Source organism: Chrysochloris asiatica, unplaced genomic scaffold (assembly GCF_000296735.1).
Source record: "Chrysochloris asiatica unplaced genomic scaffold, ChrAsi1.0 scaffold00010, whole genome shotgun sequence".
Classification (NCBI taxonomy): Eukaryota; Metazoa; Chordata; class Mammalia; order Afrosoricida; family Chrysochloridae; genus Chrysochloris; species Chrysochloris asiatica.
The window spans coordinates 18110493-18127087 of NW_006408528.1; the positions used below are offsets into that span (position 1 = coordinate 18110493).

A 16595-nucleotide genomic window follows, 5' to 3' on the forward strand; every position below is an offset into this window, starting at 1 on the left:
ATTGCTTTCATGAGTGTAAAACATTGGATAACGAGATGATCGGTAAGTGAGTAGTAGATGTGCAAGCCCTTTTCCAACAGTGATGGTGATGATGAGCATGATGATATTGGCTGATATTTATGAACATTCAATGATGCCAGGCACTGTGCCAAGCGCTTTATATGGATTATCTCACTTAAGTTTCATTGAAATTTTCATTTTACAGCTAAGAGTAGTGGGGCACAGAGAGGTTAACTAACTTTCTGGGGGCATTCATTTAAGAGTTGATAAATTCCAGGTGTATCTAATTCAAGGGTATAAGCTTTTGTCCACTATTGATACTGTTTCTCTTGTGATGTTAACTGGAGATATGTTTGGATATCTATCACTATGTTTTGTCCTTGAAGATTTGTTTCTAGAAGATACATTGATTTTTTTCATTCCTGCTCTCTATTTATTGCTTTATCTTTATTATCCAGGGTACATTATGACCTTGGCAAAGAATACTGAATGTACTATGACTGCCAGATGAACACGTTTGTCATGGAAGTACAACTGGAGTGCCTCCTAGCAGCGAGGATGGCAAGACTTTATTTCATTTACTTTGAACATGTTATCAGGAGGGACCAGACTCTGGAGGAGATCATGCTTGGGTCAGTGAAAAGAGGAAGACCTTCAACAAGATGGCTTGACACAGTGGCCACAACAATGGGATCAAATCTAGTTACAATTGTGAGGATTGCGCAGGACTGGGCAGGTTTCATTCTACTATACTCAGTAGGAATTGAAATGACCTGATAGCACTTAACTTCTTGTGCACACACACATATGAAGAACATGTATTGTATGAATATACACACATATATGAAGAGTAAAGATACATAGACATATATATGAACAATGGAAATAATTACATCATTATGATGGAGTCTTGGTGGGCGCGGTGGATTAATGCGCTGGACTGCAACGTCGGTTTGAACCACAAGGTTGGTTCAAGCTCATCAGCCGCTCCTCGGAAACCCTATACAGGGTCACTCGGAACCAATTTGACAGCACTTAACATGACATGATGGACCTTCAAAAAGTTTGCAGAGAAGTTACATTATCATTTACTTTTTCCACGAATCTTTTGAAGCCCCCTCATAATTGTCACTCTAAACAAAGAATCAGATAAAAATTCAGTGATTAAATTCAATAGCTATGATCTTTTTCATTTTCATTAGTTCTAATATTTTGTTTGAGCTGGAGCCATACTAGTGTATTATCTTTTCAGCATCATTTTCTCATCAATAAAAGATGTTTGAGTTTCACAAATGTATCATACCAGTTTTCTGTTAAAAAATTTAAAAACCACCTGCCATTGATTTAATTTTAACTCATGGTGGCCCTTTGTGGGTCAGAGTAGAACTGTGCTTCAGTTTCCAATGGTTTATTCAAAATATCTTATGTTAGCTACCATATGAACTTGTGGTTAAAATGAGGCTTTTTAAAAAGAAAAATGAAAAAACTAGACTTCACTCAAGGAGCATATTAATTTTTCTCCCATGTACTATTAGCATTAGGAGTCTTGGTGTGGCACTGTGGGTTAATGCGCTGGACTGCAAAGTCAGTTGAATGACAAGGTTGGAGGTTCAATCTCACCAGTCACTCCTTGAAACCCTATACAGGGAACTGACTTGACAGCACTTAACAACAACAACTGGCATTTAATCATAATGGTTTACTTGTATTAAAGATGAGGTTTGCGATTACTTTGCCAATTATCACAATAGCCAGTTGTCTGAGTGTGTTCTGGTATCCAGTGTACTATTTTCTCTTTGAGGAACCAGTTCATATTATGTTCTTTCTATCGTATTTTTGGAGTCCTGTATGGCACTGTAGGATAAGCACTGGATTGCTAACTTCAAGGTCAGTGCTTCAGACCCACCAACCACTCCTTGGAAACCCTATCAGTTTGCTATGAGTCAGAGTAGACTTGACAACAATGTGTTATTGTTAAATGCCATTGAGTCCAATGAACTGAGTAACTCCAATTAAATGATAAATAATTGAACTTACTTTTTCAGCTTGATAGCCCAAGTTTATTTTACCTACATGCATACCTGGAGTCCTAGTATGGTGCTGCAAGGTAAGCACTGACTTTCTAACCAGAAGGTTGGTGGTTCACACCCATGTCATTTCTTGAAAACCCAGGGTCACTGAGCTGGAACTGACTCCATGGCCTATAGCAACAACAACATGATTATCTAACTAATATTACTTGTTTGCTTTGTGTTGTTGTTGTTGTTATGTGCCGTGGAGTTGGTTCCGACTCATAGCACCTTGCACAAGGTTTCCGAGGCTGTAAATCTTTATGGGAGCAGAAAGCCTCATCTTTCTCCCATGGAACAGCTGGTAGTTTCAAATTGCTGACCCTGAGGTTAGCAGCCCGATTTGTAACCACTACGCTACCAGAGCTCCTTACTTTACTTGTGTAGACACTATTTTTTTTTTCAAAAGCAATCAATACTTAATATACTAGAAAGGTGGATTCAGATATTTGTGTAACGGGTAGCAAGGACTGGTATTTCAAGGCCTTTTATTGATTAAGCCATTCATTCTAACAGCAGATGGGATTGTTTCATTCTGTGATTATTTACGATTGTGATTGTTCAGCTTTACTGAAAGAACGTGCTAAAGATTAATATTCTTTTTGGGGGTGCTTTGAATCAAATCTTCAAGGAAATACATATATATTCATTACCATAAAGAGACAATTAAGAGCCTGGAATGGTCATTTTATTAAACAAACACATTTTGGAATGTTTTATGATAAAATATACCAATATTGAACAAAATGTGTAAAAGTAATAATTCTACAAGTGGGAAGATATATCAGTTTTATCAGTTTTGGTGACATCTTCCCAGCCATGTCTAATCTTGAGTATCTTCTTCCTCAAACACGGCAGTAGTAGTATGGTTTTACATATCAGGACAATCATCGGAAGGATAACTGCTATCATAAAAGTTGGAGGTGTATACCACACAAATTGCTTTATGTCTACCCATTTATTCCAGGCAAAAATCAATGCATGTATTGTGCCCAGCAGAAGGGAAACCATTCCTAACTTGCTCTGAAAAAGAACAAAAAAGAGAAAGAGAAAAGGTTACTTTGATGAAGAATGGTTCGGTAGGAGTTTCTTTCATACTCTCTCCTCTGGATCTGTTCTGTTGTTTGGAAATCCTTTCATTCATCTGTGAGTGCTTTCCTATCACACTGTTCTTTATACTCCTTTTTTATTTTTTTTAAAGGTTTTATTGTGAATTGAGTGATAGTTTACATGGGAGAACATTGGTTTTGTACTCAATCTACCGTATTTTGTTTCATTGTAATGATTACAATCCCCTCCATGCATTGGTTAACAGTAGTTGCTTCTATTCCCTCTGTTTTTTGTTTGTTTGTTTGTCTTTGATGTACACAAAAAACTTAGGAAAATATAATCGTTGAAACGATACTCTTTTTACACGTCCCCACGTCATCCCTTAATTTTTGGGTGATGTCTTTGTCTCCAGAGGATCTAAACTGGAGGATTCTTAACTTTCCTCCTTCCAGTCTCAGCTAATGACAAACTTGTCCTCTCCTGGTCCACCACTTTGCTTATCTCTCTCATGACATTCATCTTATGGTGCTGTGTGCCTTGTGCATTTGCCTTAATTCTGTCTATCAACTCATCATAGATTCCTTGCAGAATCAACATTTTAGGCGCTCAGTAAGTATTGGTGAATTGATTAAAGATCACCACAAAAATCAGTTTGGCTTCATTGGTCTTTATCAACCTGAAGGCAGCTACAGTAACGGACTCATTGTGGTAAACAAATACTGAGTTAAATGATCTTGGTTTATGTTTGAAAAAGTCAAACATCTTGATAAAATGGGGAAAGAAAAATATCAAAAAACATTTTATTGTTTGAACAAAGTAAAGAAATCTGGAGGTGTGAAGAAAAATTTCAGCTTGCACTGAGATGCCTGGTACTTCACAGGTAAATGGTTGTTCATTTGGCATCCTGCCAAAGTAATATACAGGTCTTCGAGATAACTTTTGACTTCTATTCACTACTGGAAATGGCCATTAATCTGTTGAGTAACTCCACCTCACAATTATTTAACAGTACTCTTAAACCCTAAGGAGCTCTGGTAGTGTAGTGGTTACGAATCAGGCTGCTAACCTCAAGGTCAACGGTTCGAAACTACCAGCTGCTCCGTGGGAGAAAGATGAGGCTTTCTACTCCCGTAAGGATTTACACCCTCGGAAACCCTGTACAGGGTCGCTATGGGTCGGAACCGACTCGACGGCACTTAACAACAACAACAACAACTCTTAAACCCTAATGAATATAATCAAATAATTCAATTTATATTTTCAGAAATGAATCCATGGATCCTAAATGTGTTTGGTTGTGTATTAATTTTACCAAAGGCATGTTGCATATGTATTATTAGCTCATAGTGTCATGGTTTGGTATTGTAGGATAAGCACTGGACTACTAACTGCAAGGCTGTCAGACTACTTCAAACTTACCAGTCATTTCTCAGAAACCCTATACAGCATTGCTATGAGTTGGAACTGACTCCACAGCACTTAACAACAGAGTGGAATGGCCTTAGTTGTCAAGATGCATTACTTGAATCCCTCTTTAAGTCTGAAAGTAGTGCTTGGTATACGTATGACAGGAGGAGCTATGTAAGAAGAAAGCCATTTAATAAAGAACAAAGATCAGGGTAAATCTAAAATATATGAAAATATTGTGCTTTAAGAGCATGGTACAGATCATCTCTAAGGTTATTGTAAGTTGAGTTGGTTGACCCATAGTGACCCTGTAAAGGGTTTCCGAGGAGCAGTTGGTGAGCTTGAACTACTGACCTTGCAGCTCAAACCAACTTTGCAGTCCAGCACATTAACCAATTCACATGGAGATATACTTTTCAGCCTAAGCAGATGCTCTGATATAGTACCTGTTGGAGTATATGTGTGGGCATGTAGAAAGGATAAGGGAGAAGGAATGTCTGACTTGGTGAGAATTCTAAAGATGTCTACTCATGAAAGCTAAAACTATGTAATTTAAAAAATCTTGGCAGCGCTTGTAACAGAATTAAATTTAGTTCTTTGAATCTTGTCAGGCAGGGATTACCTTTCAACTTCTGGCAATTTGTTCTCTTTAGGGTGTTGTTGTTGTTATGTGCCGTGGAGCCGGTTCTGACTCATAGCGACCCTGTACAGGGTTTCTGAGGCTGTAAATCTTTACGGGAGCAGAACGCCTCATCTTTCTCCCGCAGAACAGCTGGTAGTTTTGAACTGCTGACCTTGCGGTTCACAGCCCGATTCATAACCACTATGCTACTAGAGTTGTAATCTACCACAAAATAGTTAATGTCAATAAATCAGAGCTAGCTTTTGAATTCTAAGAATAGTTAGAAACTTCAAATGAATAAGTTACATGAAAGGCAATTCAGAAAAAGAAGCCTTTAAATTAGGTATTAGAATTTCTTTGGTTAATAAAGCTCTATATTTCAAGACAAGATAACTTTTCTGGATAGTACAAAGCTGTGTAACTTAGAAACAGTAAAATCAGGGAATAGGTAGAAGAATATTTGTATTTTCTGTGCACTAACAAGCCATGGATACGGGGTACCTAAAGTATATTTGTAGTTACTTAGGTGAGTAATGAATTGAACAAAAAAACTAACGAACTTTAAATGTTAAAAAGAATGTTGTATGATAATAAACTACCTTTTATTTATGTCTAGAAAACCCTTTTCCTATCTAAAAGCCAAAGGGAAAAATATAGGAGACAATATTATTAATTGGAACAAAGGTATAATTTTTGCTACTGGAGGGCATTTATTTTTTATGGGGTAAAGTTAATATACTAGTGATACTATAAACACAGAAAGAATTATTTCTTTTGCAAAACCAGAGTAGTTTTGTTTACTGTTTACCTGAATATAGTGAAATTCTCTCCATGTCAAAGAGTCGCTCACTGACGGTATAGATGTCACAGCCAACAGAGCCAGGATCGCAAGTCCCACAATTCCTAGAGACACATAAATTTCCATTCTCCAAACATCATGTTCAATCCAGGCATCGTCTTTATTTTGTTGGACCTACCAGAGAGTGAAAAAAGAAAAGAGCAATGCAAAATACAAATTTCTTGTACTTTAATCACCTTACTTCCTTCTACATGACTTCTGTCTACTATGGAAGTCTTGATAACTTGGGGCCTCCATAGATTGTGGGTTAATGTACCAGACTGCAAAGCCATTTGAACTGCAAGGTCTGCAGTTCAAACTCACCAGCTGCTCCACGGAAACCCTGTACAGGGTCGCTATGGGTCGGAACCGACTCAACGGCACATAACAACAACAACCACAAATTGATGGTGTTCATTTTTCATTCCTCTAAAAGAAATGACACAGAAACCGTCACTCTCTTTCCTTGAATGCAACATTTATACAATCTGTTTTTATTAGTTAATATAATGATTATTGAAAGGTTTACGTGGCACAAACATGTGTTGTAAAGAAGCAGGAAACAAGTATGAATATCATTAAAAAGGAATCTTGTGAGTGCAGCAGAAATATAGCCCAGAGTATGAACAAAACATTTGTTTTTGTTGTTAGAGTTGTTATTATTTTCAGCTTAAAAATAATTCTTCCATGGAAAACTGTCTAACCAAGTCCTAATGAAGAGTTGTAATATTATAATAAAATTTTAAATGAAGATTGCTTTCTCAACACAGGTTTTTTTTTTTTTTTTTTCCCTTCCCCGCTCCCTCCCAGGCTCTCCTGTGTCTATTCCCTCCCCACCTCTCATCACATACATACCAGTGACCAGCACTTCTATATTTAGATCCTCCCCCACCCCCCACGGCTTTTTGGATGGTTTATTTTTCTTAGTCTTTAACAGTAGTGGTCCTATGCAGTATTTCTCCTTTTGTGACTGACTAATTTCACTCAGTATAATGTCCTCAAGGTTCATCCATGTTATGTGATGGCTTGCAGCTTCCTTGTTGTTCTTCAAGGTAGCGTAGTATTTCATTGTGTGTATAAACCACAGTTTGTTTATCCATTCTTCAATTGATGGGCATTTTGGTTGTCTCCACTTTTTTGCTATTGTAAATAGTGCTGCTATGAACATTGGTGTGTATATATCTACTTATGTTATGGTCGTATTTCTTGTGGGTAAATACCAAGTAGAGGAATTGCTGGGTCACACAGTATTTCTATTTCCAACCTTCTGAGGAAGCGCCATATTGCTTTCCAGAGTGGTTGGACCAGTTTGCAGTCCCACCAACAATGTAGGAGGGTCCCAGTCTTTCCGCATCCTTACCAGCATTTCTTCTCCTCTGCTTTTTTGATGTTTGCTGTTATTGCTGGTGTGAGATGATATTTCATTGTTGTTTTGATTTGCATTTCTCTGATGGCTAGTGATTATGAACACTTCTTCATATGTTTGTTGGCTGCCTGGATCTCCTCCTTGGTGGAGTATCTGTTCATGTCCTGTGCCCATTTTTTAATTGGGTTATTTGTCTTTTTCTTGTAGAGGTGTTATAATTTCGTGTATATTTTAGAAATGAGTCCCTTATCTGATGTGTCATTGCAAAAGATTTTTTCCCATTCTGTGGGTTCCCTTTTTACTCTTTTGGTGAAGTCTTTTGATGCACATAAGTTTTTAATTTTTAGTATGTCCCACTCATCTATTTTGTCTATTTTTGTTTGTGTAATTTTCAAAATGTTTGGTAGTCTGTATATGCCCTGAATTAGCGCCCTCACATTTGTCCCTATTTTTTCACTGATGACCTTCATAATTTTGGGTTCACATTTAGATCTTTAATCTATTTTTGAGTTCATTTTTGTATAGGGCTTGAGGCAAAGGTTGTTTTAGTCTTTTACATCTCACTTTCCAGTTCTGCCAGCACCATCTGTTAAAGAGACTATCTCCTCCCCATGCAATATGCCTAGGCACTTTATTGAAAATCATTTCGCTGTATGTGGATGGGTTAATTTCTGGATTCTCGATTCTGTTCCATTGATCAATGTATCTTTCGTTGTACCAGTACCAGGCTGTTTTGACCACTGTAGCCATGTAGTAAAATTTGAAATTTGGGAGTGAGAGACCTCCAACCTTGTTCTTCTTTTTAAGCAGTGCTTTGCTTTCCTGAGTCTCTTTCTTTTCCATATAAAGTTAGTAATTGTCATTTCCATCTCTTTGAAGAAAGTTGTTGGAATCTGGATTGGGATTGCATTGTATGTGTAAATTGCTTTGGGCAGTACTGACATTTTCACAATGGTGAGCCTTCTTATCCATGAACACAGGTATGTTCTTCCACTTCTGTAAAGGTCTCTTTTGGTTTCTTGTAGTAGTGTTTTGTAATTTTTTTGTATAAGTCCTTTTTTTCTCTGGTTACATTTATTTCTAAATATTTCATCCTTTGTGCAGCTATTCTAAATGGTATTGCTTTCCTAATGTCTTTTTCAGTGCTATCATTGTTGCTATAGAGAAATCCAACTGATTTTTGCATGTTGATCTTATACCCTGCCACTTTGCTGAATCTTTTGATGAGGTCTAGTAGTTTTTTTTTTTACTGAGTCTTTGGGGTTTTCTATGTATAGGACCATATCATCTGCAAATAAGGAGAGTTTTACTTCCTTTTTGCCGATTTGGATGCCTTTAATTTCTCTATCATGCCATACAGCTCTGGCTAAAACTTCCAGCACAATATTGAATAGGAGTGGTGGTGATAAAGGGCATCCTAGTCTCAACACAGGTTTTGACAAGGGTCTGGTATTGTACCTATTAGGTGTAGTTATGTAATTTCTACCATATAGTGATATTAAAGTAGAAAAGGTCGATTATTAGGTGACACAGACTTTTTGATAAAATGATCAACATCCTCTTCCTACCTGTTCGTAGGCCCAGTTTAGCAACTTGTATCTGTAGGATCGCCTCATTGGATAGGACAAACTATAAACTGCATGCAGAATAGCAAAAAAGAAGCTGAGAAGTCCAAATTGCTTTCTTGTCAACATCCACTTATCCAACCAATGTGGAAATTTCTTATACTTGGTTCCATTACGAAGTTGTACAACTGATGCTATCACACCTGGTAAATAAACCAGTGCTAAAAGCGTGATAGAAACCATTGGCAAAACTTTGTTGATGACCAGGATGGGAATTTTATAAAAATACTGTTTATGGAAAGTTACAAAGGGATGAACTATTTCCCTCAAAAAAGTGTAAAGAAAAGTAAGAGATGATATAAAAGCGGCAATTTTAATTGGCAAACGCCATTTTGGAAAGAGTTTCTGTTTTTGTTGAAACTCTGAGGGACAATCAAATTCATCAAAATGGGTTGTTTGGTCCAAATGTAAAAGCACAGGTCTTTTCAGCATGCTGGTCTCTCCGGAGGCCTTAGTCTACAATGGAAAGAAAAGAAACATCTTAAATAAAATTGAACAAAATAGTGGAGTTTCTTTTAGATTACTTATTGTTCTATCATTGTGTATCTGTGAAACCAGGCATTTGGGACCTCTTTTTGGGTAGTGGTTAGCTGAATATGGAATACACTTAGCTACATTGGGGTGTCCATAAATTTTTGTTATTCTGTTTAAGACGAAACACATATGTACTTCATATACCTCTATAAAGCTTAGAGTCTTGAAGACATAAAAGATAATAAGACAACTAGGAACTTGTGTGATTTGGCTTCCCCCCCCCCCCCCATTGGTGTCATGGTAATTTACCAAGAGATCATCAAGTAAATCAGGGTTTCAAACAATTTCATTCCAGTTAGACTCCCTGCTAGAGTATGCATTTCTACTTCAGATACATTGAATCATTATAGAATCTACATTTTAACAAGACTTAGGGATCTATAAGAATTCCCTGGGAATCTTGTTAAAATGTAGATCCTGTTTTAGTATATCTGAGGTTGAACTAGAATGAGTCAGCTTGAAACCCTGAAGCAAATCGAAGAATCACTGTTCAACTAAATAAATCCATCTGTGGTATGAATAACTTATCCCCTTAAAAATGTTAAAAAAAAAAAAAAATTTCATTAAACCTTGTAAAAAATAAAACTTGTAGGTTGGGGCAGTGGTGCTTATATTTTTTACTGGACAATTCTTTTAAAAGTGAATTCTTCTTAATTAAGTTTAAAGGATTAGGAACAATATATGAAAATCAAAAAAGTTACCTACAAGGAGAACTAAAAAGACTAAGCTCTGATTTCTCAGCAGAAACCATATAGGCAAGAAGACAGTGGAATGGCATATATAAAACTCTGAAGAAAAAAAAAAAAAGACACCAACTAATAGTCATATATCCAGAACATTTGTCTAGCAAATATGATGGTGAATTTAGGTCATTTTCAGATACACAGAAATGAAAAGAATTCGTAAAAACAAAACCAATCTTACACAAATACTAAAGGGATTTTCTTTGGAAAGAGAACCTGTAACAGCAGCCAAAACCCTGAGACTAACAAACATGACAATAACACAAAACTCAACCCAGATATGAAGTATTCAAAGAAAAACAGACCTACAAGACTGAAAATAGACAACCAAAGGTACAGTTGCAACAACAATAACAAAAAAATCCCATGAAGTAAAAAGAGGGAATAATGTAGTTACAGAACTTCCAGATGAGGAGCAAATCACATAGATTTCAAGAATAAAAATAAATGAATAAAAATAAACCTACTATAACCCTAAAAATAGCTATTAGTCCCAACCCTAATCCTCACTCCTTACTACTCCCTACCCCCCATCATAATTGTTGTTTTTGTTAAGTACCGTCAAGTTGTTTCTGATCCATAGCAACCATGTATAGGGTTTCTGAGGAGCGGCTGGTGAGCTTGAACTGCTGACCTTGAAGTTCAAACTGAGTTTGCAGTCCAGTGCATTAACCCACAACACCATGCCAGGACTCCAAAATAATAGTCATCACTTAAATATAGGTAGGTAATTTCTACTAAATATAGTTTTATATTTGGAGTCCTGGTGTGGTGCTGTGGGTTAGCTATAACTAAGACACTGGATTCCTGTGACTTATTCAGGGTCCTTCAGCTAAATGGTTGGCTGTCAGAGACCAATACCATTTCCCTCATATGCCACCCCACCCCTCACCCATCACAGTATCACTGACAGGAAGCATAGTACAGAACCAGAACACTAGGGGCAAAGTTACTGTTAGAACTTTAGAAGATATAAATGACATTTGACTTATGTTTATAGATTTTAATGATTAATTATGATTATTTTACCAAATCATCTTCTAGATTTCTCTTAAACTTCATTTTCTAAAGTTCTTCTTGGTTTTCGAGGTCTCTTCTGCTCTCTATTAATTCTGCAAATAATTTGGCTTCAGTTACCCTTAAAAATAAAAAAAAATCTTCAAGTCTATTCTATTTATATTAACATTTGATGACACAAGAAAATTTATTCATTTAAAGAATAGAATGACAGATAAAATATAACTATAATATAGTGCTTTATTTACCCGTTTGATCTCATATTATTCATTAAGAGTCTCAGATCAGTGTCCTCATATCAAAAACAACTATTACTTGTTGAACAATCTGAGCAACAAATGAATTAGATGTCTGTATGAAATTCAATGTGAAGGACTTGCTTTTTGTTTTAGAATTTAGGTGCTACTCAAGAGAAAAACAAACTCTCTCAAAGGTAGTTAGAATTAAAAATGAATTTTTTTTAGAGTAAGACTGTTATCAATAGAGGCGGTGGCGGTGGAGTGCTGAGGAATTGGTTCTGACTTATAGAGACCCTGTACAGGGTTTCCAAGGTTTATAGGAGCAGAAAGCCTCATCTTTGTCCCATGAACAGCTGGTAGTTTTGAACTGCTGACCTTGAGGTTAGCAGCCTGACTCATAACCACTATGCTACCAGGGCTCCTTATCAATGGAGATAGTTGATATATTATATTTTAGGAAGTGCTTAGTAGATTTTTGTAGTGACACTCAAATCTGAAACAATAATCGACTTTTATGGGAAAATGCATTTTGAGTTTCTGGACAATGACCAAAACAGATGGTATTGGTAAGGTGAATCCTGTAAAATTGTGTGGGGATGGTGTGTGACCTCTTCTGGTTTACAAGGATGGAGAAGAATCACCGTCAGCATCAGCCCAAAGCCAATTCCTATGAGGCAGAGATCAGACATACCTCCACCTTCCAGCCTTATTTGCCAGTTCTGAAACCAACCATCCCTCCCATAGCACTTTCGTTTCTGCTGAGTTCTTAAATAATTCATTGCAATGACCATACAGAATTCACAGGGAATACTCACAATGTTGTGGGTTATTAGGGACGTTAACAGGCTACATACAGTTCAGGGTGAGAAATGTTCAGAATACAGTCAGGACGGCTTCTTCTCTGCCATTCCCACAAGAAGGCCTACTCTCTGGCCCTCAGCCCTTTGATCTGGTCTCTGTCTTGCTTGGCCAATATGACAAAGCTCTTTTATCACTGCTAATAAATTCCCAAAGGGCCCTCCACTCTGCCATAAGTCTCACCCTGAAAGTGCATGACTTGAGCACAGTGGATGAGCAAATTTAGCTTCGCTAATTAAGTGCTGGGAAATGCTGTCCACTCTTGGCTCTTCTTCCTTGAGGGTAGTGAAATATCCTATCATTGACTCTGAGATGGTTCATTTTATATTCAGTAGGATGGTATATCTGACCAATCCCCTCATTAGATTTCCAAGTTTTTACAATCACAATTGACCCTATAAATAATCACTCACAACTGAATCATATAATTATATCAGCATCTTTCCTCACCTCCTCTTAGTCAGACTCATCATGAAAAAAGGAAATTACCCAGTTTGCAGTCTCATCCAATTGTTTGGTGAGCGTTACAAACACTATGGCCTGGAAAGTTATATTAATTCACTACACTTCAAGAATTAAGAATTGTTTTAAAAGTAACATTACTATCAATAGAAGTTGGAGGTAGTGGATAGAATATTATACTTCAGGAAGTTTAGTGTTTAATAGGTTTTTGTTGTGACATTCAAATCTGAGACAATTGATTTTTTAAGGGGAAATGTATTCTTAGTTATAGACAACAAAGCAGTCACTATTAGTAACTCTGACAACGGCATAAAAGACAGAAAGGTTGTATTTTCAGAATGCTATTTTCCCACTGAGAAATGAAGTGGTCTCTGCTGTTTAAGACATGAACTTCTAGTGTATTTCTAGTGAGGCTGTTGAGCTGTGCTTAATCATTGAAATGTCCACTCTCTTGGTCAACCTTAAGGAAAATAATATTATTAAATTTCTTATTCAATAAAGGAATCCTTTCCTTCACACCTATCACAGATCCTTATCTAGGCTCAGTATAACATATTTTATGGAAGGGAAACATACAGTGTCACAATATTGTCCACTGTTTTTATTAATTCTAAATACATTTCCTAAGGAATATATCTCCAATCAGTAATTTACAAAATCAGTAAGAAAAACAGATTGGATATCCAGAAACTTGACTGACATAAAATGTCCCGGGTGTTTCTGAGTTTTAGACCACTTGTGATAACTTTACTAATTGAAAGTTGTCTCCAGGAGTAGGTTTAACATCATAAAACATTATCCAAGCTTTAAAAGTTTGATCTTCACAAAATGCCAACATTTTCTTTTGTTGAGGTTCTCCTAGAACATTTTCTAGATGCTATTTAATTTGAAATTTCAGAGCATTCAGGCTGAGAATATTTATTGTTTTGGTCTGCCTACATTCTTTACCCACTTCTTAATGAAGTTGACCAATTTGGGGAAATGCACCCCCTCTGTGATAGTTAAGGTTTTATAACAACTTGGCTGGGTCCAGATTCTCAGGGGTTTGACAGTTAAGATGTGTAATCCCCCTGATGGGATTATTAGGCAGCGAAAACAGAGAAAAGGGGCTAACCACATCAACCACAAAGGAACCACCTGACTTGTTGCGAGAGTCTAGTAAAAGGAAAGATAGAAAAGAGGGCTTTTACCAAAATCAGGCACGTACTGAGAAGAGTAAGACTGATATGATGTGATCAAGGAACTCATCATGATACCACGAAAAAAAATCAGCATATGGTTAGCTCAGGAATATAATTATAACAGACTGATGTAATAGGAAAGAAGTATAACAGGCTTGGGAAGAAATGACCAAATATGAGCCCTAAATTATAATAAGAGAATGCAGGAATCAGGAAACCAAGAGCCTGCCATGGAGAAAAACAGCATAAAAAGTGAAACCAGGAACTCACTTGGTGCGTTCCTCACTCTGGAGGGGTAGTCCTGCAGGGAAAAGCCTGTTCTCCTCTCTGCAAGAACATCTATGCTTCCTTAAATTTCTTTGCTTCCTTAAACCTGTTTCTCTGGCTCCTTCATGTGGGCATTGTGCCTGCGATCTACCAGTTCTTGGAGGGCAGGACCACACCAGGAAGCCTCATCTGATTCATCCAGGCTGTGACACCCCATGAGGTGATTTGACATGACAAACCCTGATCTGATGTAATTATCCTATGTTGCAAATCCTCACTTCTATGATGTTAATGAAGTCAGGTAGAATCTATAGAATTAGGCTGTATCTCGAGTCCATTTCTTTCAAGATATGAAAGGAGAAAGAAATGAGCTTAGATTAGAGGGCGTCCTGGTGTGGTGCTGTGGGCTAATGCGTCAGACTGCAGTCGTTTGGACTGCATGGTTGGTGGTTCAAGCTCACCAGTTGCTCCTTGGAAACCCTGTACAGGGTCACAATGGTTTGGAATCGACTTGATGGCACTTAACAACAACAACTACCACTAAATTAGAAGAGGCAGGAGTGGAGTATGTCCTTTGGACTTGGGGACCCTACATTCTGAAACTCCTAGATTCAGGAGAAGATTGATAATGAGATGTATGGAGATCTCCACAGAATACTGGGCCTACAGAGACAAGGAAGAGAAAGCCTTCCCCTAGAGTTGGCAGTCTGGATTTGGATTTCTAGCCTCCTAGTCTGTGAGTGAATAAATTTCTGGTTGTTAAAGCCATTCACTTGTGGTATTTCTGTTATAGCTGTGTTAGATAACTAAAACACCCTCTTATATATACCACATAAGGAGCGCTGGTAGCGTAGTGGCTACGAATCGGGCTGCGAACCTTAAGGTCAGCGGTTCGAAACTACCAGCCGCTGCGCGGGAGAAAGATGAGGCTTTCTACTCCCGTAAAGATTTACACCCTCGGAAACCCTGTACAGGGTCGCTATGGGTCGGAACCGACTCGACGGCACTTAACAACAACAACAACATATATACCACATATATTGGGGAGGTTGCCAATTGCAGTAATACCTAATCTCTGTTGTTATTGTTGTTAGGTGCCATTGAGTCGGTACCAACTTGTAGCGACTTTATGCACAGCAGAATGAAACATTGCCTGATCCTGGGCCAACCTCACTACTGTTGGCACGCTTGAGTCCATCGATGCTGCCACTTGGCCAATCCATCTCATTGGTAGTCTTCCTCTTTTTCTCTGACCCTCCACTTTGCCAAACACGATATCCTTCTCCAGCAACTGGTCCCTCCTGACAATATGTCCAATGTATGAGAGACAATATTTGGCCATCTTGGCTTCCAAGCAGCACTCTGGCTGTATACACAGGAACGTTAATTCACTCAGTTAGTAACTGAAAGGTTGAAGGTTAAAATCACCCCGAAGCTCTTTGGAGGAAGATCTGATGATCTACTTCTGAAAAGTTAGTTACTACAACTGCTAGTCCTACTTTGACACATGAGGTTGTCATTAGTTGGGGTTCCTTCAACAGCAGCTGGAAGAATTTCCCTGATCACCGTGATTGGCGTAGAGATGGGCACACAACCCAAATTGAACTAACTAGATATTGAAGTGGGAGAGAGAGAGAGGGACAGCTTGGAGATTTTATTAAGTTGGATGGTGTGAGGTCTGTCCTGTTTCACTTTCCCCATACAGTCAGGAGGAAGATGCCTTCATTAGAAGAGAAGAAAGCTAACATATAGAAGTCTGGTGTGACACTGTAGAGTCAGCACTGGACTATCAACCACAGGTCAGCAGTCCAAACCTACCCGCTGCTTCTTGGAAACCCTATACAGAGTCGCTATGAGTCGGAACTAACTCGACAACACATAACACCACTACCACCACCAAAAAAATGAAGAAAGAAAGAGATGAGTCCTGGAGGCATATTTTGAATATTCAGAGTCCCTGAAAAGAGAACTGGTGGTACAGTGGTTAAGTGCTTGATTTCTAATTGAAAAGTCAGTGATTTGAACTCATCAGCTGCTCTATGGGAGACAGAGGTGTGGCAGTCTGCTTTTGTAAAGATTTACAGCCTTGGAAACCCCATGAGGCAGTTTGACTCTGTCCTACAGGATCACTGTGAGATGGAATGGACGCTATAGCAATGAATGGCTGGAGAATCCCTGAGATCAGGTTCCAAGTTTCTCAATTACACAAACCAGCACATTTCCTCTTTTTCCCCTTAAGTTAGAGTTGGTGTTCATCCTTGGTATTTCGGAGTTCTGACTGAAGCATATGCAATCATCAAGTATTTATGACTCCGAT

General features: G+C 37.9%; 1 protein-coding gene across 1 annotated transcript; it reads right to left on the minus strand.

Moving 5' to 3' along the window:
- Nucleotides 1-2834: 2834 nt before the first annotated feature.
- Nucleotides 2835-12670, minus strand: STEAP1 (six transmembrane epithelial antigen of the prostate 1). Its single transcript, XM_006878340.1, is given in 5 exon segments — nucleotides 2835-3092; nucleotides 5957-6121; nucleotides 8921-9433; nucleotides 11284-11392; nucleotides 12552-12670. Coding segments are annotated over 5 exon segments (1164 nt in total).
- Nucleotides 12671-16595: the final 3925 nt, after the last annotated feature.